At 44.7% G+C, this 22,735-nt stretch overlaps 1 protein-coding gene across 6 annotated transcripts in view; it reads right to left on the bottom strand.

Annotated features, from left to right (window-relative positions):
• The window catches only part of BAG6 (BAG cochaperone 6), a 2,260,316-nt gene that overhangs the window by 1,754,506 nt on the left and 483,075 nt on the right, over positions 1-22,735 (bottom strand). For 4 of the 6 annotated variants that reach the window (XM_044083264.1, XM_044083262.1, XM_044083263.1 and 1 more), the window contains one exon: positions 14,473-14,746. In XM_044083264.1, the coding sequence (XP_043939199.1) occupies positions 14,473-14,746 (274 nt within the window). The remainder of the gene's footprint in view (positions 1-14,472; positions 14,747-22,735) is intronic. The other 2 variants (XM_044083261.1, XM_044083265.1) reach the window with 1 other exon arrangement.

The following is a 22,735-nucleotide window of genomic DNA, read 5'->3' on the forward strand; positions in this document are numbered from 1 at the left end:
CCTCTTAAGTATAGAGTCACCAGCCAAGCGTTCTTGCCCAGCATGGGCAGAAGCTGCTGCAAAGTCATCATCTTGACTTTTGGTATATCCAAGAATGTGTTCAGAATAGATAGGTCCAGTATTGGTCTCCAGGTCTCATCCTTTCTGGGTACCAAGAATAGTCTCGAGTAAAATCCTTGTCCCTGCTCTTGTGGTACTTGTTGAATGGCCATGTCCATGAGACTTGTTTTTGTGCCTCTGCCCATTGATTTTTTGGCAGATCTGGCCAGCCGTTTGCCTTTGGCAGGGTATGGAAATGGAACTTGTACCCTTGTGACACGATATTTAGAACCCACTTGTCCTGGGTTATAATGTGCCAATTTTGAGAAAAAAAGTGCTAATTTTCCCCCTGAGGGTGCTGCCGGAAGATAAGTGCTTGGTGCAGGCAGGGGGAAGTCATTGGGACCATTTCCTGTATGGTTGTGATTTGTCTTCAACTTTGGAGGTTGAAGCACCCCATTGCTTTGACCTGTAGGAACCTTGCGCCTGGGATCTGCCTCTAGGGCATCTGGATCTGCCCCTTTGAGGTCTGTCTGACACAGGAAAGGACCAATTCTTTGTAGGCCAGTGTCTACTAAACCTAGGTGGCTGTACTTGTAAAAAAATATTTGACAATTTGCATAGATTTGGCTTTGTCCTCCATTTTCTTTAACACCTCCTCTGCCTCAACACCAAACAAAGTATCATGCTGTAAAGGTGCATCTAATAATTTAACTTTGACATGATCAGGCAGATTTTGTTCCTTTAATCAAACATGCATTACAGAACCTGTAACTGCGGCCCTGCAGGAGGCCTTCAAAGAATCAAAACCACATTGCAAAGTATGCTTTCCAACTTGTTCAGCTGCATGCAATAAATCCTGCATTTCCTTGTTTTCTGCACATTCAGAGTTTAATAACATTTTCTGTTTACGCAATGCCATGACATGCTGCTGATATTTGAACATATGAAACTGACAGTTTAAGGCCCTTATAGCCAAGGTAGCAGATGTGTAAACCTTTTTCCCCATCTATCCAGAGCCCTAGAATCTCTGTCACAGGGGGTAGGGTTTATTGCAGCAGAAGCCTTAACTCCTTTGGGACCCCGTGAAATAGTTCCTGGGCCTGCAGCAGGGTTGTTAAAAAGGAATTTATGAGCGTCATGAACCCTGTAATATCTGTCAGGCTTAACAGGAGCTGGAGGTAAGGAGTCTGGGGTAAGACTAGACTCCGAAAACACATCTACAATATCTAACACAGGTAGAATGGCTAGTGGCCTGTGTTGAGGTAGTAAAAGGAAATCCCTGAGCCTCTTTTTAGATTCAGAAAAAGCTTTGCTCTCCCAGTGGAAATGCTCCCTCATGGTATGCAAGGTTTCACCAAAAGAATAGTCCTCTGGAGGAGAAGCTGAAGGTATAGATTCTTCAGCATCAGAATCCTCAAAAGGGGGAAGAGAATATTCCTGATCAGAAGAGGAATCAGAAGAAATAGAAACCTGATATGAAGATTCATAGTCAGTCTCTTGCCTAGGCCTCTTATCAGGAGGGGGATGGGAACCCCTGATCAAGGTAATTAAGTCTTCGGCCATTTTGAGCATCTGTTTTTTGGGCATATAGGCCTGCCACGTGGCTCGAGTTTTGTTTCTTTGCTTTAGCTTTGCCTTTGAAGCTGAGGTTGGTTTAATGTAAAGATGTTTAGGTCTGAATACACCTTCAGAAGCCGGTGCCTGCTCAGCGGCTCCGGACCCACCCGAAGGAATAGTATCCGAGGCTCCAATACCTTGAGTTTCCAGTGGCATGGCTAACTCCATGTGGGAGTCGGTAGCGACCTGCGACTCTAAAGTAGCGGGCGTAAGGGGCTGCGAAAGCACCTCACTGAGAACCGGCGACTGGCTTAGGAGAAGCTTTGTTGTTGATTGTGGACCTCGGTTGTCTCTCTCCTTTTCTTTGCGTTTTTTGTGAACTCCGGTAGTCGGATGGCTATCAGGCGACATTTCTGGATAATTAAACCGGCGTCCAAAATAGTTTAAAGCAAAATCATACAGACGCTTAATAGTGCGTTGATTAAATCTAGCACAAAACAGACAACCAGCAACGTTGTGATCAGGGCCTAGGCAAGGAATACAGTAAGAATGAAAGTCCTTACGAGGTATTTGCTTTACACAAGAAATACAATTATTAACTTTTTTGACATTGGTCTGGAGCAAGAAAAAAAAGTTTCCCCAACGGGGTACTTAGCTTTATTGAAGACTTCAGATCAGAAACTCGAACATGAAAATCTCAGGAGTCGGCCGACCGGCACTTGCGAACTGCTTCTGCTTCGGGCACCGCGCGGCAAGAAAGACTGAAGAAAATGGCCGCATCTTATATACCCCTGACGGCCTGACGTCAGGGAGGGGGCAACAGCAGCCGACGCAGGACCCAGGACTTTGGAATTCAGGCCAACTGAGGGCAACCTGCCAGCAGGATTACCCAAATGTAATGACTGCAACAGTGAAACGCTAAGAACATCTGATAGTGCATGCAAGCCTACTTTGAAGTGTAGGTATCTTCTGCAAGATTCCCTGATTGGGATGTGCAGGTATGCTTCTTTTAAATCTAGTGTTGCTAACCAGGCATCTTTGCCTAGCACAGGAAGTAATTGGTGAAGAGTCAGCATCTTGAATTTTGGAATCTCCAAAAAGGTGTTTAGAGTAGACAGATCCAGGATAGGACGCCATGAATGGTCTTTTCTGGGTACCAGGAATAGTCTCGAGTAGAAACCTTGCCCCTTTTCCTTTTCTGGTACCAGCTTAAGAAAGTACTTGTTTTTGGGCCTCTGCCTACTGATTTGGGGGTAGGTCCAGCCACCTGCTTGGTGTTGGCAATGTGTGCAAGTGAAATCTGTATCCCTGGGACACTATTTAAAACTCATTTGTTCTGGGTAATGAGTTCCCAATTCTTTGCATGAAGAGTAATCTTTCCCCCAAAGGGGCAGTCAGTTGATAAGTGCTTGGAAGTCATTGAGACGGTTTACCATAGGGGGAGTCTTATTCCCAGATTTGGAAATGGAGGCCCCCCCCACTGCTTAGTTGTGTGTGTACCCTGGGACTGAAACCTGGGGTTTTTGCTGTGTCTGGGTTTGCCTTGGGAAGACCTTGAAGGGGCTGGAAAGGACCAATTCTTAGACGGCCGATGCCTACTAAATCTAGGAGGCTGAACTTGTAAAAATCTTTAACAGTTTTCATAGATTTAGCTTTATCTTCCATCTTTTTAGAACTTTCTCAGCCTTGTTGCCAAACAGGTGGTCCTGATTTAAAGGAGCATCCAACATTTTAGCTTTAACATGATCAGTTAAAGATTGCTCCTTAAGCCAAGCATACCTTCTGAGCACAGACCCAGTAACAGCAGCCCTGCAAGAGGACTCTAATGAGTCAAAACGACATTGCAAAGTATGTGTTCCAACTTGTTCAGCAGAATGCATTAAATCCTGTAATTCTTTATTTTCCACACAGTCAGGAATCAACATTTTCTTTTTAAGCAGTCCAATAACATGTTGCTGATACTTTTAACATATGAAACTGGCAGGTTAAAGCCCTAATGGCCAAGGTTGAGAAGTGTAAACCTTCTTACCCCATCTACCCAGCGCCCTGGAGTCTCTATCAGGAGGGGTAGGATTTTTAGCAGTAGAAACTTTAATGGCCTTGGGCCCCTGTGAAATAGTCTCTGGATCTGCAATAGGATTTTTAAAAAGGATCTTGTGGGACCTCAGGGACCCTGCAGTATCTGTCAGGTTTTCTGGGAGCAAGAGGCAGGGAATCAGGGGCCAAACTAGTTTCCGAAAAAGCATCATCAACAATGTCTAGCACAGGAGGAATAGCTAAAGGCCTATGCTGAGGTAGGAGAAGGAAATCCCTAAGCCTCTTTTTTGAATCAGAAAAATCCTGGCTTTCCCAGTGGAAATGCTCCCTTAGAGTATGTAAGGTTTCCCCTTACTCAAAAGAAAAATCCTCAAGAGGGGAAGCAGAAGGAATGGAGTCCTCTGCATCAGAATCTTCATAAGTAGATAAGAGCAAATCCAGATCATCAGAAGAATCAGAAAAAACAGAATCCTGATCAGAAGATTCATAATCAACAGCAGAAAAGGTTTTCCTGTCCTTTTCACTGCAGGTGAGTGTATCTCAAATTGACGGTCCAAACAGAGAGGTGCCAACATAAGAGGCATTCAAGAAGGATGCTTTAAAGGGCTCCGCAAAATCACATAGCCTCATCCAGGTACAACTCCAAAGGGAAATTTTTGAAATGGCTGCTCAGGAGACACCCTCCACGGTATGGCAGATCAGGGTCATCGATGAGTTGGTGACGAACAATAGAGTAATCAGCTTCAGAGAAATTTTCTTAAATTCCTCCTCAGGCATGGACTCCGAGAGAGACGGGTAAAATGAGCCAGGTAGTTCAGCGACCTCAGCGCAAAGGTGGCCAAGGTGTAAACATGCTTCCATATCTGTCCAACACTCTGGACTCCTTGTTAGGTGGATGGACATTAGCAGTTTCTTCTGCCAGTTATTTCATAGTCGCTGCTGCTACCACGACGACAACTATGGGACTCTTACTTCAATGTTTCCTATCTGCAACGGGTACCAGAAATCTATCAGGTCATTTGGGTATGGGCTCGACAGTGTCCAGTTCCTTCTGTGCCCAGCAGGACACTAAGTCAATCAGGGCATCTGCTTTGGGGGCGGGGTCACCCAGAACGTAGATGGCTCAGTCCCGAACACCTCCAAGAGAAGTGACTCCTCAGAGGAAAAAGGTTGACAGACCAACCACCTTTCTGTTTCTGGATTTCTAATATGTTCCCCAAAGGAGACATCCTCTGGTGGGGATCGGGCAGATCCTTCCCCCTCACAGACGTCAGTGACCTTGGTTAAAGACTCCAAAGGGAAGTCAACATGCCTCCTTTTGCATGTCTTCTCCCAAGAGACCTCCTCAGCTGGATACTCTAAGGAAGTGTAAAAAGAAGGGGATCCATCCTGACCAGGGAGTTCTTGGAGGCCGCTTGGGAAAGGAAGACTCATGGCAGGATGAATGGAATCAAGGCCTGGATCCAATGGTGGTACGGTGGTGGATTGAGGGACATGTCTCATCTGATCTCCAACTTGGAAGAAACCCCTCTCCATAGTCTGAAAGGGCGATGGGCTGGGAGAAGCCCCTTCCTTCTCTCCCTGAAGCAAAAACCACAGAGGGAAAACAGACAGGACTCACCACAGATCCACGACCTCCGGAAGGGATCGGACCTGAACAGTCGAGTGCCGAGGCACCTAGGGGAAGGGATTGCTCCAAGAATGAAGTAGCCGACCCCAGTGCCCTGGACCCAGCACCAACACTATGGCTCCAAGACCCATTCTACTCCAAAAGAACTGGAGCAGCGTTAGTCAAGGGAATCCTCAGTGTTGAGGAAGGGAGATTCCCCTACACTGAGCCCAGCACACATGGTAGTCCCAAATCCTGTGACTCAGAATGTTGGATCGGAGAAGGAGTTCTTATGGTATGGCCAGGATAGCGGAATGGAACAAAGACTACCCCCCAACTGGATCTAGGCCTTGAAGGATCTCATCATCCTGTCCAAATCCACCTCAGACCAGCTTCTGGAAGACCTGGATAAAGCTGATGAGGGAAGGTTGGGAATGTAATGACTGGAAGACTAGGCCGGGGACCCTGTCGAGGATGAAGATGGAGAAGAAATGGTAACGCCATCTCCTGGATCTGAAGGAGCTGATTGAAACAGAGGAGGAGGCAATTTCTTTGGATCCGAGGAAGTCGGATCCGAAGATTTCTTTGACTTCTTTGTCACAAGAGAGTCCCTCAGGGAAACAGGGAGAGTCCTCATTTTTGCCTCTTTGGTGGTAGCTGGATAGGAAGATGAAGCCAACATATGGGTCCGAGCCTCCAGAGCCGAGGAGGGAAGAAGGCCCCTAAGTATAAACTTGTTTCTACGGTTGGCTGACGCATGCGGATTAAATGAAGCACAAACCGAGCGATCCGCTTTTAAATGTTCAGCTCCCAAGCAATATATGCATTCCTTGTGGGCATCCATGTTGGGGATTTTATGCCCACAAGAAGTAGCTCTTGAAACCCGGCAAAGGCTAGTCAGCCATGACCAGAAGCCCACCAAAAACTGTCAAACCTAGCTGATGCAAGAGAAAAGTACAGTTGTGTACCTACCATAAATGTAGATATTTGAGTGTATTCACTGTTGCAGTCATTACTCTTGGGTTATCCTGCTGGCAGGCTACCTGCAGTCGAACTGAATTCCAAAGTCTTGGTCCAGCGTCAGTTGCTGTCGCCTCTTCCCTGACGTCAGTACGCCAGAGGTATAAAAGATGCAGCAGACGCCATTTTCTTCAGTTTTTCTTGCCTCAGATGTCAGATGCCCCCAAAAGGGTATGCTAAATAGATTATGCCAAAAAACATGCATGCACTAAAGTAAACATTTCCTTCATCTACAAGCAAATACACCACATAGGTTGTATAGAATAGAAAAGTACAGATAAGACCCATCAAATGAAAGGGGGATGGTGGGAGTGTAACCTGGACTGCAACAGTGAATACACTCGAACATCTACATTTATGGTAGGTACACAACTGTACTATGTTCATCGTGTTTCACTGCTGCAGTCATTACTCTTGGGTTGAAACCCAAAGCTGAGGATGGCTGGCTGGGCTAAATAGGATTAGGAGAGGCTATGAGGCCCTGCAGAACTGCAGTGGCAAAGCCTGCTCTGGATTTAGAGTAGAGAGGTAAGTGGTAGTGCTTTGTAAAAGTGTGCAATGAACTCCAAGTTGCAGCCTCTAAGATGTCTTTGGTTGGTACTCCTCTGAGGAAGGCTGCTGAAGTGGCTGCTGCTCTGGTAGAATGTGGCCTAATGCCCTTAGGCACTGATTTGCCATGCTGCGAGTAGCAGAAACGAATGCAATGGCCTATCCATTTTGGAATAGTCTGTTTTGAGATGGCCTTTCCTTGTGATCCTGCAGCATATGCCACTAAAAGTTGCTCAGTCTTTCTGAAAGCTTTAGTTCTGTCCAAGTAGAAGCATAGCTGTCTGCATATGTCCAAAGAATGCAGAAGTCTCTCACCCTTGTTCTGTAGGTTTGGATAAAAGGTAGGCAAGTGAATGGTTTGGTTAAGGGCCACAGTAGACACCACCTTAGGCATAAATGTAGGGTTCGTCCTCAGAGAAACCCTGTCTGGATGGAAAATAATAAAAGGTTCCACAGCCATGAGTGCCTGCAACTCAGAGACTCGTCTTGCAGAGGTTATTGCTAGGAGCAGAGCTGTTTTCCAGGATAGGAACTTAATATCCGCTGTTGAGGCTGGCTCAAAAGGAGGCAGTGTGAGTTTTTCCAAGACATAATTTAGGTCCCATGCAGGTATTGGTGCTCTTCTTGGGGGTCTTATGTTTTTCGCCCCTCTGAGGTAATGCCTTATTAAAGGATGAGAAAAGATAGGTGGTTCCGTATTGTAATGGGCTGAAATGGCAGATGCATGAATCTTAATTGATGAAAAGGATAGGCCTTTGTCCAACATCTCAGTTAAATATTGTAAAACCTGAGGAATATTTGGTACAAACGTGTCAATTCCTTGTTCCTTGTTCCAAGCACAGAATCTCTTCCATTTTTCTGCATAAGATTTTCTGGTACTCTGCCTCCTGGCCTCCAAGGTAACATCCAGTACAGCTTTGGAGAGTGGAGTGTTATGAATGGCTACATTATCTGCCATGCTGCCAGATTTAAGGTACTGATGTGGCTGTGTAGGATCCGATTGTCTCGTTGAGTCAGTAAGTGAGAAGTTTGAGGCAATGTCCAGGCTGGTCCTTGAGACAAGTTCTTTAGGATTGGGTACCAGTGCTGGCATGGCCAGTCTGGGGCAATCAGTATCATTTTTGGCTTCTCTTGTCTGACCTTTAGGAGTACCTTGGGGAGGAGAGGCAGTGGAGGAAAGGCATACACGGTTAGGTTTTTCCAGCTGAAGGATAGGGCAGCCACTTTCCATGCTTGCTTGTGGTAAATCCTTGTGAAGAATTTCTGTAGTTGGCAGCTGTGAGGGGAGGCAAATAGATCTATGTCTGGGCATCCCCATTTCCTTGTTATCATGCTGAAGACTTGTGGATCCAGTTTACACTCGTGGGGATCCATGAGCTTTCTGCTTAGTTCGTTTGCCAGAGTATTTATTTTTCCTGACAGGAATTGTGCTTGCAGGTGAACTTGATAAGTCAATGCTGTGTCCCCACAAAGTCATGGCTTGTCTGCAGAGGGGGTAGGAATGTGTGCCTCCCTGCCTATTTATGTACCACATGACTGTAGTATTGTCAGTCTTTATTAGTAGTTGTCCTGGATGAAGTAGATTCTTGAAAGCTGTCAGGGCATTCTGAACAGTTAGCATCTCTTTTTGATTGATATGAAGATGCATCTGGCTTGCAGGCCATGTGCCCTGAATACATTTTCCTGCCATGTGGGCCCCCCAGGCATAATCTGATGCACCCGCTGTGTCTGCCTGGCTGTGGGTAAAGTGAATGGCTGTCCCTTGTTGTGGTGACAGGCCTGTGCCCACCATTGAAACTCCTGTTGCAGGCAGGGAATGAGGGTAATTAATGTTTCCAGGCTGTGGCAATGTTGAGTCCAAACACTTTTTAGATACCATTGTAACTTCCTCATATGCAGTCTGGCATATGGAATTAGCAGTATGCAGGATGCCATGAAGCCCAAAGCCTGCAACATTTTTCTTGCAGATAACTGGGTCTTTGTTGCCAACATTTTGAAGTAAGAAGTCAGTTGTCTATGTTTGTCTGGCGTGAGAAGCCATCTGGGCAGTTGTATTTAAGCTTGCACCCAGGAATATTATCTCTTGAGAGTGTACTATTTACTGTGTACCCTAGGCAAATTAGTAATCTTTTTACAAATGCCAGATGCTCTAGTAGAATGTCTGTTCTCTGCATGAATAAGGCAGTTGACCAAGTAAGGATATATTTGAATTCCTCTGTGTCTGAAAAATGCAATTACTGGTGCCAGGCAATTGGTGAAGACCCTGGGCGTAGTAGATAAGCCAAAGGGCAGTGCAGAGAATTGGTAGTGCATTGAGCCAGCTATGAATCTGAGGCATCTTCTGCAAGATTGTCTGAATAGGACATGCAGGTATGCCTCTTTCAGGTCCAAAGTAACAAGCCAAGCCTTCTTGCCCAGCATGGGAAGTAGCTGCTGCAGAGTCAACATTTTGAATTTTGGAACGTCCAGAAAAGTTTTAGAATATACGGGTCCAGTATTGGTTTCCAGGCTTTGCCCTTTCTGGGCACCAGGAAAAGTCTCGAGTAAAATCCTTGTCCCTGCTCTTGTGGTACGTGCTGAATGGCCCTCATGTCCATGAGGGATGAAACTTGCTTTTGTGCCACTGCCCATTGATTGTGTGGCAGGTCTGGCATACCTTTTGCTCTTGGCAGGGTGTGAAAGTGGAACTTGTAGCCCTGAGACACTATGTTCAAGACCCATTTGTCCTGAGTAATCATGTGCCAATTTGGTGAAAAAAATGCTAGTTTTCCCCCTAAGGGGGCTGCCAAAAGATAAGTGCTTGGTTCTGGCAGAGGAAAGTAATTGGGACTGTTTCCTGTATGGTTGTGATTTGTCCTCTCCGCTTTTGGAGGTAGAAGCACCCCATTCTTTAGGCCTGTATGAGCCTTGGGGCTGGGATCTGCCTCTGGGGCGTCTGTATCTGCCTCTTTGTGGCCTGTCTGACACTGGAAAGGACCAATTCTTTGTAGGCCCGTTCCTGCTAAATCTGGGTGGCTGTACCTGTAAGAAATCCTCAACTGTCTGCATGGATTTCGCTTTATCCTCCATTTTCTTCAACACCTCTTCTGCTTTAACACCAAACAAAGTATCATGCTGTAATGGAGCATCCAATAATTTTGCTTTAACATGATCAGGCAGATTCTGTTCCTTTAACCAAGCATTCCTTCTAATGACAGAACCCGTAATTGCGGCCCTGCATGAGGCCTCCAGTGAATCAAAACCACATTGCAAAGTATGCTTTCCCACTTGTTCAGCTGCATGCAATAAATCCTGCATTTCCTTGTTAACAGAACATTCAGAATTTGTCAACATTTTCTGTTTAAGCAGTGACATTAAATATTGCCGATATTTAAGCATATGAAACTGACAATTTAAAGCCCTTCCAGCCAAGGTAGCAGAAGTGTAAACTTTTTCCCTCATCTGAAAAGTGCCTTAGAATCCCTATCAGAGGGGACAAGGTTTTTTGCAGTGGAAGCCTTGACCCCTTTTGGGACCCTGAGATATAATTTCTGGGTCAGCAGCAGGGTTTTTATAGAGAAATTTATGAGAGTCTGGAACCCTATAGTGTCTGGCTTGGCAGGTGCAGGGGGTAAAGAGTAAGGAGACAGGCCGGACTCTGAAAATACATCATCTACAATGTCTAGAACAGGTGAAATAGCAAGAGGTCTGTGCTGAGGTAGCAGAAGAAAATCTCTGAGCTTTTTCTTAGATTCTGAATAATCTTGGCTCTCCCAGTGAAAATGCTCCCTCATGGTATGCAGCGTTTCCCCAAAAGAATAATCCTCAGGAGGAGAGGCTGAAGGAATAGATTCTTCAGCATCAGAATCCTCATAGGGAGGAAAAGAGTACCCCTGTTCAGAAGACAAGTCAGAGGAAACTGAAACCTGATCTGAGGAGTCATATTCTGTCTATTGCCTAAGCCTCTTATCAGGAGGGGGATGGGAACCCCTGATCAAAGTAATTAGGTCTTTGGCCATTTTAAGCATCTGTTTCTTAGGCATGGAAGTCTGTCCAGGAGAATGCTGTACTTGTTTTTGTCTTTAGAGCTGTTTTAGTGTTTGAAGCCGAGGTAGGCTTGACATATAATTGTGTAGGTCTGAAAACACCCTCAGAAGCCGATGCCTGCTCAGCGGCTCCGGACCAATCTGAGGGAATAGTTTCAGAGGGTCCAATGCCTTGAGTATCCAGAGGCCTAGTTGGCTCCACGTGGGAGTCGGTAGCAGCCTGTGGCTCTGAGGTAGCGGGCGTCAAAGGCTGCGAAAGTGCCTCACTGGCCTAGCGGGGGCCTCATTGTTGGTTTTGGACCTCGGGTGCCTGTCCTTTTCTTTGCACTTTTTGTAAACTCCGGTCGTTGGCTGTTCCGACGGCATTATATAATTAAACCTTCGGCCAAAGTAATGAAAGGCAAAATCGTACAGATGCTTAATAGTGCGTTGGTTAAATCTAGCACAAAACTGACAGCTAGCAACGCCGTGATCAGGACAAGGAATACAGTAAGAATGAAAATCCTTATGAGGCATTTGCTTCCCACAAGAAATACAATTGTTAACTTTTTCTGACATCGGTCTGGAGCAAGAAAAAAGTTTCCCCGATGGGGTACTTAGCTTTAATGAAGACTTCGGATCTGAAATTCGATTTTGAAACTCTCAGTTGTCGGCCGACCGGCACTTGCAAACTGCTTTTGCTTCGGGCACAGCGCGGCAAGAAAGACTGAAGAAAATGGCGTCAGCTGCATCTTTTATACCCCTGGTGCACTGACGTCAGGGAAGAGGTGACAGCAACCGATGCAAAACCAAGACTTTGGAATTCAGGCCGACTGCGGGTAGCCTGCCAGCAGGATAACCCAAGAGTAATGATTGCAACAGTGAAACATGATGAACATCAAGGTTACTGACACTACTAAAACTAGAGGCAAGTCTTAAAGTTGTAACGTTGAAGGACAGAACTAGCTAAAAAAAAATATATATATTCCAGGAAGTATCTATCAGCACACACACACACACACACACACACACACACACACACACACACACACACAGAATAAATAAAGGAGGGAGGACTTACAGTATAATCTAGGAAGTGTTTAGCAAGAAATCCCGAAAGAAATTATCCCACAGCTTGGCAGCACAAGACTTGTGTCCAGACGCTTAAGCTGCAAACGGGATCTGAGGTACATGGGTGGGTGTAGCGCATTATGGGTAAGAGGGAAGAGCCTGAGAGTCTGATCCATGTCTGTAGAATGTGGCTGAGTCAGATCCAAAGATCAGATGCAAGACCCTATTGTGAGGGGAAATGAAGACCACATCAGATCAACTTGTTTCTCTAGTATTTCCAATTCAGTAAATATAAATTAATTTCCCCTTCAACTGGAAATTCTCTCTCTATAATTCTGCCTCAGTGTATGCAAATATATTTTAGCTGCCACTTCACGTTTAATACTCTCTGCTATACAACTAGCAAGATAAAAGTTTACATCACTGATATCACTACAAAAAGTGCCCTGGAAGTCAGTTCAATGTGTTTCCATCGCTGCTTTATCTTGAAGTTGGATGATTTGGAATCAGACAGCTCTAGTACCTGCTCTTCACTAACCACACTAAAATTGCACTGCACTCAGAGGTGGACTCCATGTTGCTTGCTCACCTAATTTTTATATTTCCTACCAGGCTGAATCATGAAATCTAATTTCCCAAACCTTTTATCAACTCACAGTGGCAAAATGTTTTAATCAAGATATGCCTTAATGCCTCAATCCATAAAACTATCTCAAAAACAACCAGGGAGCACATCTACTCTATACAGCACAATAGAGAAAAGCTTTATAGTTCTAAGATGTCTCATGCACCCACTATTATCAGTTCCTCCATCAAAGAATCCTTAATGCTTATATTTTAATTCTCTGCTTTAAAATTTCCGCTTTTGGTGGCTGTCTTGATCTCTGTACAAAGGTTACTAACACTGACAGAGTATTCAACACCTTAACAAATAGCACTGAGTGTGGAAACCTTTAGGAAAGAATTGCCCTGCATAGCCATATCTGCTGACAGCCTTCCATTGTGAAAACAGATGAGAACAAGCAACCAATGATGGGTCTTAGAAAACAGATGAAATGGGTACCATGTGTATGTGAGATGGGTACCATGTGTATGGTACAATATTTAAAACGACTGGTACAATGAAGAATGCTGTAAATACATAGTGAATTCCAACCAAAATTACAGGAAATAAAAGGCAAAACAGAGAAGTAAAAAATTGTCTCCAGAAGTTGTTGTGTCTTTCGGCTTTTCCCGGTTAGGGGTCGCCACAGCGGAACTCCGGTCCGCTAATGACTGGCAGCTGATTTTTACGTGCTGAGTTGCCAGCCCTGATGCACAACCCTCAACGAAGGTACGCCCATTCACGCATGTCTCCAACTGAAGACACTCTACTGTCTCCAGAAGTATGCTGTGAAAATGTTCGTTACATTGCTCTTGCAATGTCTGCTGTTCAAAACTGATACGTACAGTACCCCTAAGATAAAAAAAAAAAAAAAAAAAACCTGCTGCATCGACTGGTAAGCTGTAAAGAACAATTTAACAGTCTTGAGTGTCAAGCGGACACTCGTTAACAAGATGCACCTTGGGTAATGTGTGGAATTTACATTGTGGCTGTAAACTAAGCAAGGCTAATGAAATGTACTTGTACACAAACTAGATAAATTGTGCCCTGATAAACTTCAATTAATCTGGACTGATAGAAGTAAAGACCTGGGATTGTAAATTTAACAGTTATTAAAGAAAGCCTGTATATTTTGATTACATAACTAGTTTGAAAGGACATCAAAAAATGTTCTTTACTACTGTTAAGAGACAGCATTTTTGGGAGAATTTGTCACAGTGAGATTTAACCTCACTCTGACATGCAGAAACCTTTGAGATAATTACTGAGGGTGCCTTATTCCACATATTATTAACTCATTCCTTCCAATATAGCTCTTTTGAGTGTGCACCTTTAACTCCCAGTCGGTGTGACCTAAGCCTTCAAAAAATGAAATTATTACCTTGCATTTCTAACAAACACTCGTTGACAAATATCAATACAGTTGTGTTTGCCATCATGTATGCTTCAAGATAAAATATTCTGATACCATGTATGTAGCATGGTTTTGGAATTAACAAAAACATGAACAAGCAATATTTGATGCCTACAGGTACAGTAGGAGGTAACTACAGAAACACCTGGAGGCGCACTTGGCTGTAATGAGTTAAAAATCTACATGTTTTATATAATTAAACTGCATTCAGAATGTAGCCGGTGACTCTTGCGGCAGGGAGCACAAAATGACAGACTTCATCATGATGGTTAAAAATGAAACTTTACAGACTGTGTTGGAGTTTCACAAAGTAATCATAAGCATAATTACAAACAGCAAGACAATCAGATACAGATACTGCAGATAAAAAAAAAAAGCAGTTGTGTAAGCAAGCTTATCATAGCATTACATGTTTCAATAGAACACTTTTGCTGTAGCCTATGCTAAATGGTCTTGGGCACATGATCAACTGACTTCACATTCCCTTCTTGAAGATCTAGCAAGATTTTTGAATCTAAAAGCATTTCTTTAAAGTCATGTACAGAAGAAACTTCTAGATACTCACCTTGTATGTTCATCTGCATCATAACAACAGGTTCCACTGTTTGATGGGTGATTCGGATCATACGTGGGTGGCCAGTCTGGGACACCTGTGGTATCACTGGAGGCACTGTCTGACTTTGTGTTTGGGCTTGTCCTTCTGGAGGTCTGCTCTGTGTTTCTCCAAGTGTTGAAGTCTGTGACTGCTGTGTCGGAGTTGTTTCTGTTTCAGTTCCTGCAGTATGAGCAAACCGACCTCCATTGGCTGTCATAGTGACAGTGGTTCCAACATTGATCTGCTGAGAAAAAGGACAGGTAAATGAGAAAAAGGGGTTATGAAATACCATCATACTAAAGACGTGTATGATTTGCTCAGCACAAACTACATTTGTGAAAGCGTACTCACCATAATTGTAGGTGCATAAATAACTGGGTTATTGTTGATTTAATACCTGGGATATTACTCAAAAGGTAAATGATCAAATTACACACACTCAAAGACTACTCAGACAATTCCAGAGCAGTGTTATATTACCACCTCACACCAAATATGTCAACCAGAAGCTCATATGCTAAGAATGAGTAATCCATGACAGCTTTTGTTCTTTTTGAGGTAAGAAGCCATCAACAAGTATGGCTAGGCCTCTAACCTGTACAAGGTGGACAGAGGTAGACCAACAAGAAAGTACAGTTTTGTACCTACCATAAATGTAGATGTTCGAAGATCCACATTGCTGCAGTCCTTACACTTGGGTAGTCCGCTGTCCTCGGTCGGCTCGAATATCAAAGTATAAGGCTGACGTCGGTCAAGGCGCATTTGACTGACATCAGGACGTCAGGGTACAAATGCGCATGACCGACGTCATATCCTCAGTCTTTTCTTGCCCCAGATGTCAGAAGACCCTAAAAATAAAGGTCAAAACCAAAAGACAGCAAACAACCAACCAACCACCCTTGCACCAATTATATGTACAATATATACAATATACACAATATTTACAACCCAACCCACACAAAGTATAGTTTTGTACCTACCATAAATGTAGATGTCCGAACTGGATAGCATCTGCAGTCATAACAACTGGGTTCTCCTGTCGTCAGGCAGCCCTTCGGTCGGCCGGATTCCAAAGTCCGGGTCCGGCTTCGGCTGATGTCGCACTTCACCCGACGTCATCTCTGTTGGTCTTCGGGTATAAAGGCATCAGCCGACGCCATTTTCCTCAGTGTTTCTTGCCCCAGATGCCAGTTGCCCTCTTGGAAGGCTAAATTTTGGGTAAATGCCAATGTTTCCAAAAAGATAGAAGGCAAACACAAAAAATAAGCAGGTATGTACATATATACAAACAAATACACCATAAGAGACTCCCCCCCGCCAGCTAGCTATTAGGAGGGTAAATACCGTAGGAGTACCACAGAGGGGAAGGAGGGAGGGTAATCCTGACTGCAGATGCTATCCAGTTCGGACATCTACATTTATGGTAGGTACAAAACTGTACTATGTCCTTCATGGATGCATCTGCAGTCATAACAACTGGGTAGAATACCATAGCCAACTACGGGAGGAGGAAGAATAGATTATGGTGTGGTTAGGATCCCTTGCAGTACAGCAGTGGCAAACCCTGCTCGGGATCTGGAATACAGAGGTAAATTATAATGCTTGGCAAATGTATGCACGGAGGTCCAAGTAGCCGCCTCAATAATGTCCTTGGTTGCCACTCCTCGTAAGAAGGCTGTGGTAGTGGCTGTTGCCCTTGTAGAATGAGGCCTTATGTTCTGTGGAATTGGTTTTCCATGAAAGGAGTAACAGAATCGTATGCAATTTCCTATCCATTTGGAGATTGTCTGTTTGGAAATCGCTTTTCCTTCCCTTCCTGTTGCATAGGCTACAAACAGCTGGTCGGTTTTTCTGTTACTTTTTGTTCTGTCCGGGTAGTAGCGTAGCTGTCTATGTACATCCAAGGTATGCAGCATTCTTTCCCCTCTGTTTTGTGGGTTTGGGAAGAAGGTAGGTAGGTGGATTGCCTGGTTTAAAGACACTCTGGATACCACCTTAGGCATAAATGTAGGATTAGTCCTCATGGACACACTATCTTGGTGGAAGATTAGGAAGGGTTGTACTGCCATTAGGGCCTGAAGTTCAGAAACCCTTCTTGCTGAGGTTATTGCCAGTAGGAAAGCAGTTTTCCACGATAGATGCTGCAGGTCTGCTGTTGCTGCGGAAAGCTCTGGATTAGTTGATGCTATGTGATGTTCCATGCAGTCAGTTGCAAAGTTTTTAGGTTTGGATGCATGATGCTGTAGTTGTTCTGGGTTAACATCAAAGGCATCAGGGTTATTGGCCATATTTTGTCCCGAGACATGCTCCTCAGCAATGGGTACCAGTGTTGTCTTGGCCAGTTTGGAGCTATCAGGGTTATCCTTGGACGTTCCTCCTTGATTTTTAGTAGTACCTTGTGTATCAAGGGAAGAGGTGGGAATGCATATGCTGTCAGACCTTTCCAGCTGAAGGAGAGCGAGTCCACTTTCCATGCAAGTGGGTGGAACGTCCTTGTGCAGAATTTTTTGAGCTGGTGATTGAGAGGGGAAGCGAATAGATCTATCTGTGGCATTCCCCATTTCTTTGAGATGGCCTTGAAGATGTCCGGGTGTAGCATCCATTCGTGAGCATCCGAGGTGGTTCTGCTTAACATGTCTGCTAGAGTATTCTCCTTTCCTGGTACGGATATTGCCTGTAACTGGATGTTGTAGCTGAGCGCCAGGTTCCAAAGGTCCAAAGTCATTCTGCATAGGGGGTATGAATGAGTGCCTCCCTGTTTGTTGATGTACCACATGACTGTGGTGTTGTCTGTCCTTATCATCAAATATCCTGCTATGAGGAATGGTCTGAATTTTTGGATTGCCAGCTTTACTGCCAGCATTTCTTTTAGGTTGATGTGCAAATGGAGCTGGTCCTGTGTCCACAATCCTTGTACGCATTTGTCCAGCATGTGAGCCCCCCATCCTAGGTCTGAGGCGTCTGTTGTGATGGTTTGGCTTGCTTGATAGTTGTGAAAGGGTAGGCCTGGATTTGACTGGCATGCTTGAGCCCACCATAGGAACTCCTGTTTTAGGCATGGGATTAGAGGAATTTCTGCTTCTAGGCTGTGCCTGTGTTGGGACCATAAATTCTTTAGGTACCACTGTAGTTTTCTCATATGTAGTCTGGCATGTGGAACCAAGATTATGCAGGATGCCATGAAGCCCAAGGCCTGTAGAACTTTTCTTGCTGTTAGCTTGTTCTGTTTTGTTAGTGCCAAGAAGTAAAGAGGGAGTTCCTTTTGTTTTTCTGCAGTTAGGAATGCCATTTGTTTTACTGTGTCCAATTCCGCCCAAGAATGTCCTTGTTTGGGATGGTATCAGCCTTGACTTTTGTAAATTGACTGTGTATCCCAGTGCTTGTAGCAAGTAAATGACCCTTTGTAAATCTGTTGTCAGCTTGCTTTTGTTGTCCCACTGTAGCAGACAGTCGTCCAGGTATGGATAAATTTGGATTCCCTGTAGTCTGCAGTGGGCGATTACTGATGCCAGGCATTTTGTGAATACTCTGGGCAGTAGATAAGCCAAAGGGCAATGCTGAGAATTGATAGTGCTCTGATCCTGCAAGAAATCTGAGGTATCTTCTGCAAATTGGTCGTATGGGGACGTGCAGGTATGCCTCCTTGAGATCTAGAGTTACCAGCCAGCACTCCTTGCCCAGCATGGGAAGAAGTTGCTGGAGGGTCAGCATTTTGAATTTTGGGACAATGATGTATGTATTTAAGATGGACAGGTCGAGAATAGGTCTCCAGCTTTTTTCCTTTCTTGGAACTAGGAATAGTCTGGAGTAGAATCCTTTGCCTTGTTCTGTTACTGGCACTTTTTCCACAGCTCTCATCTTTGTTAGTTGCATTATCTGCTGTAGAGCTTCTGTTTTTTGATTTGGAGGCAGGTTTGGCATTCCTCTTTTGACTGGTAAAGTGTGGAAGTGGAACCGGTATCCTTGGTCTATGGTTTGCAGAATCCACTTGTCTTTTGTGATATAGTGCCAGTTTTTCGAAAATAAAGTTAATTTTCCGCCTAATGGTGCTGCTATTTGTTCCCTGGTAGGCGGAGTTAGAATCAAGTCACTGTGCTGTTGTAGTGGCAGTGGCTGTGTCTGTGCCTCTGTTATTACCTTGCCACTGTCGTCCTCTGTAGGCACCCCCTCTGGATTGATTTCTGCCTCTGGGACGTCTATTCCTGCCCCTTTGGGATCTTGTGGAGTCAGGAAAGGACCAATTTTTGGCAGGCCAGTTCCTGCTAAACCTTGGGGGTTGAACCTGCAAGAAATCTTTAACGGTTTGTACAGATTTTGCCTTTTCTTCCATTTTCTTCATTACCTGCTGGGCAGGTGTACCAAACAAACTGGCCTTATCCATAGGTGCATCTAATAACTTAGCTTTAACATGATCCGGTAAGGCCTGTTCCTTCAGCCATGCATGTCTTCTTATCACTGTGCCAGTCATGGCTGATCTAAATGAAGCCTCCAGTGCATCATAGCCACATTTTAAGGAATGGTTACTAACCTGTTGTATGTTATTTACCATTTCTAATATATATTTCTTATCTATAGAGTCATCAGAGGATAGCTTTTTAGTTAACTGATCAAGCATAAACTCTTGGTATTGTATCATGTGAAACTGACAATTTAAAGCTCTAGCTGAGAGAGTAGCGGAGGTGTAAACCTTTTTTCCCCATCTGTCTAAAGACCTGGCTTCCCTTTGAGAAGGAATAGGGTTTTTTGCTGTGGTCGAGGCTGCTGCCTTAGGCCCCTGGGATATGGTTTCGGGTCTGCAAGTGGGGCCTTGTATAAGTGGTGATGAGTGTCTGGAACCCTGTAAAATCTGTCTGGTTTGACAGGGGCTGGAGGTAAGGAATCTGGTGCAGAGCAGACATCATTAAATGCATCGTCCACAACAGAGAGGACAGGAGGTATAGCTAAAGGCCTGTGTTGTGGTAGGTGCAGAAAAGTCCTAAGTCTTTCTGGAATCTGAGAAATCCTGTTCCTGCCATTGGAATTGTTCTCGCATGGCATGTAAGGTTTCTCCAAAGGAGAATTCTTCTGGTGGAGAAGCAGCTGGAATGGATTCTTCAGCATCTGAGTCTTCATAATTGGAGAAATGAGCCTCTGGCTGGTCTGTAATATCAGAGTCCTCCGCGGAATCATCAGAGGACACAGGCTCGGGGCTCTGCTCTAGGTCTGTTTTCTGGGGGCTGAGAGGCCCTGTCTGGGTGAGATTGAGATCCCCTAATTAAGGATATTAAATCCTCTGCCAGAGTAAGCATTTGTGAGATAGAAGTGGGCCTAGTAGAGGGGGGCTTAACAGGCACTGATTTAGTAGATTTGGCTGCTTTAGCCCTGGCAAAGGCCTTAACAGACATGGCTGCAGGAGGCCTAGCAGCACCACGTGCTGGGGTAGAGACATCCAAAGGGATGGTGTCTGATAAGTCACTAGTAACCACTGTAGGTAAGATTTCTGAGGCCGTTTCAAGTAAGGTAGCAGGAGCCTCAGTAGTAGTCATTGATTCAGCTGTGCTTTGATCAGTTTTCTCGGTTTCGGCCGAAACAGAGACACTCATGCGTTTGCTTAACCATGGTTTTGGCGAAACCGCGGACCGCGAGTGTCGGTCTTTTTCTTTGCGTTTTTCAACAATCTGGGCAGTCGGAGCATCCGGCGGCATAATGTACGCAAAATCTGAGCCGAAAAACTGTTCAGCAAACTCCGGCGCCTAAGCGTTCGTCGGTTGAATGAGGCACAGGCTGAACAGGCTGCTACGTCGTGGTCTGGGCCTAAACAAGGCAAACAGTAAGAGTGGAAATCTTTATGAGGTATTTGTTTCCCACAAGTTAAACAGTTATTGACTTTTTCTGACATCGGCTGAGGCAAGAAAGAGTCCCCAACGGGGTACTTAGCTTTTAGAAGTCTTCGAAGTAGTATTCGGAAGTAGTAATCTCTGGATCTGACCGACCGGCACTTGCGAACAGCTTCTGCTTCGGGCGCCACGCGGCAAGAAAGACTGAGGAAAATGGCGTCGGCTGATGCCTTTATACCCGAAGACCAACAGAGATGACATCGGGTGAAGTGCGACATCAGCCGAAGCCGGACCCAGACTTTGGAATCCGGCCGACCGAAGGGCTGCCTGACGACAGGACAACCCAGTTGTTATGACTGCAGATGCATCCATAAAGGACATCCACCTCTAACTACAGAGGGGAAGGAGGGAGGGTAAATTGGACTGCAGCAATGTGGATCTTCGAACATCTACATTTATGGTAGGTACAAAACTGTACTATGTTCTTCATCTCACATTGCTGCAGTCCTTACACTTGGGTAGAATCCCAAAGCAGAGGTAAGGGAGGATGGCCAAACTACAAGGAAGCAGGAGCTGCCAAAATGCCCTGCAAAACAGCAGTGGCAAAACCAGCCCTGGATTTAGAGTAAAGTGGCAGGTGATAATGCCTAGAGAAAGTATGCACTGAGCTCCAAGTAGCTGCCTCCAAAATATCCTTGGTTGCCACTCCCCTCAAAAAGGCTGTTGAAGTGGCAGTAGCCCTAGTGGAATGAGGCCTAATCCCAGCTGGAATCTCCTTGCCATGATGGGAATAACAGAAAGCAATGCAAAACCCAATCCACTTAGAAATAGTTTGTTTTGACACAGGCTTGCCCTGAGAACTCAAAGCAAAAGAAACAAACAACTGCTGAGACTGCCTGAACCCTTTAGTTCTGTCCAAATAATATCGCAACTGCCTGTGTACATCTAAAGTGTGCAAAATCTTTTCCCCTTTATTTTGGGGATTTGCATAAAAAGTAGGCAAATGAATAGTTTGGTTTAAAGCCACACTAGAAACCACCTTAGGCATAAAGGAAGGATTAGTGCAAAGATACCCTATCCTTATGGAAAATCAAGAAAGGCTCAACCGCCATAAGGGCCTGTAATTCAGAAACCCTTCTTGCAGAGGTAATGGCCAACAAAAGGCAGTCTTCCATGATAAATATTTCAACTCAGAAGTAGCTGCAGGCTCAAAAGGTTGTAGAGTGAGTTTCTCCAACACAAAATTGAGATCCCAAGCAGGAGTAGGAGCTCTACGTGGGGTCTTATATTCTTTGCCCCTCTAAGAAATTGCTTGAACAAAGGATGAGAAAACAATGGAGGGTCACATTCATAGTGAGCTGAAATTGCTGCAGCATGAACCTTAATAGAAGAGAAGGACAAACCTTTGTCCAGTAACTCAGTAAGAGATTGAAGAGCCACACTTAAATTAGGCTCAGAAACATCAAAATCCTTTGCTGCACTCCAAAATAAAAATCTCTTCCATTTATCTGCGTACACTTTCCTTGTACTAGGCCTTCTAGCTTCCAAAATCACATTCAAAACTTGTTGTGGAAGTTGAGACCCTCTATGGTTCAAAACAGAATATGCCAGGCTGTTAGGTGAAGAGAGTGAAGTTTGACATTGAGCAAATGGCTGTCCTCCTGTGACAACAGGTGTGGAATCAAGGCAAAGGCCATGGAGGCTTCCGTACCAGACTTCTCAGTAATGGGTACCAGTGCTGTCGAGGCCAATCTGGAGCTATTAAAATCATCCGTGGCTTGTCCTGTCTGACCTTTAGAAGTACCTTTGGGAGGAGAGGCAGAGGTGGAAAGGCATACACATGAAGATTGCTCCAATTGAAAGAAAGAGCATCCACTTTCCAAGCCGTGGGATGAAACCTTTTTGTGCAAAACTTTGGCAGCTGATGGTTTAGTGGAGAAGCGAACAGATCTATGTCTGGAGTTCCCCATGACACTGTCAATTTCTGAAATACATGAGGATCCAATTTCCACTCGTGGGGATCCATAATTGTCTGCTCAACACATCTGCTAAGGAGTTCTGTGCTCCTGGCAGAAACCTTGCCTGAAGATTGAGCTGTAAACTGAGAGCAGTCTCCCACAAAATCATTGCTTGCCTGCATAGAGGATAAGAATGTGTTCCCCTTGCTTGTTGATGTACCACATGACAGTTGTGTTGTCTGTTAGAATCAACACCTGCCCTGGAAGAAGTAAATCCTTGAAAGCTATTAATGCAAACTGGACTGCTAACATCTCCTTCAGGTTGATATGTAGATGTTGTAGTCTGGCAGGCCACTTGTCTTGTATCCACTTTCCATTTAGAAGAGCTCCCCAAGCTTTGTCTGAGGCATCTGTCGTTAAAATCTGACTCGCCTCTGGCCGGGTCACAGAGAGTCCCTT

The sequence above is a fragment of the Protopterus annectens genome, chromosome 9.part0 (genome assembly GCF_019279795.1).
Source record: "Protopterus annectens isolate FY-2018-M chromosome 9.part0, PAN1.0, whole genome shotgun sequence".
NCBI lineage: Eukaryota > Metazoa > Chordata > Ceratodontiformes > Protopteridae > Protopterus > Protopterus annectens.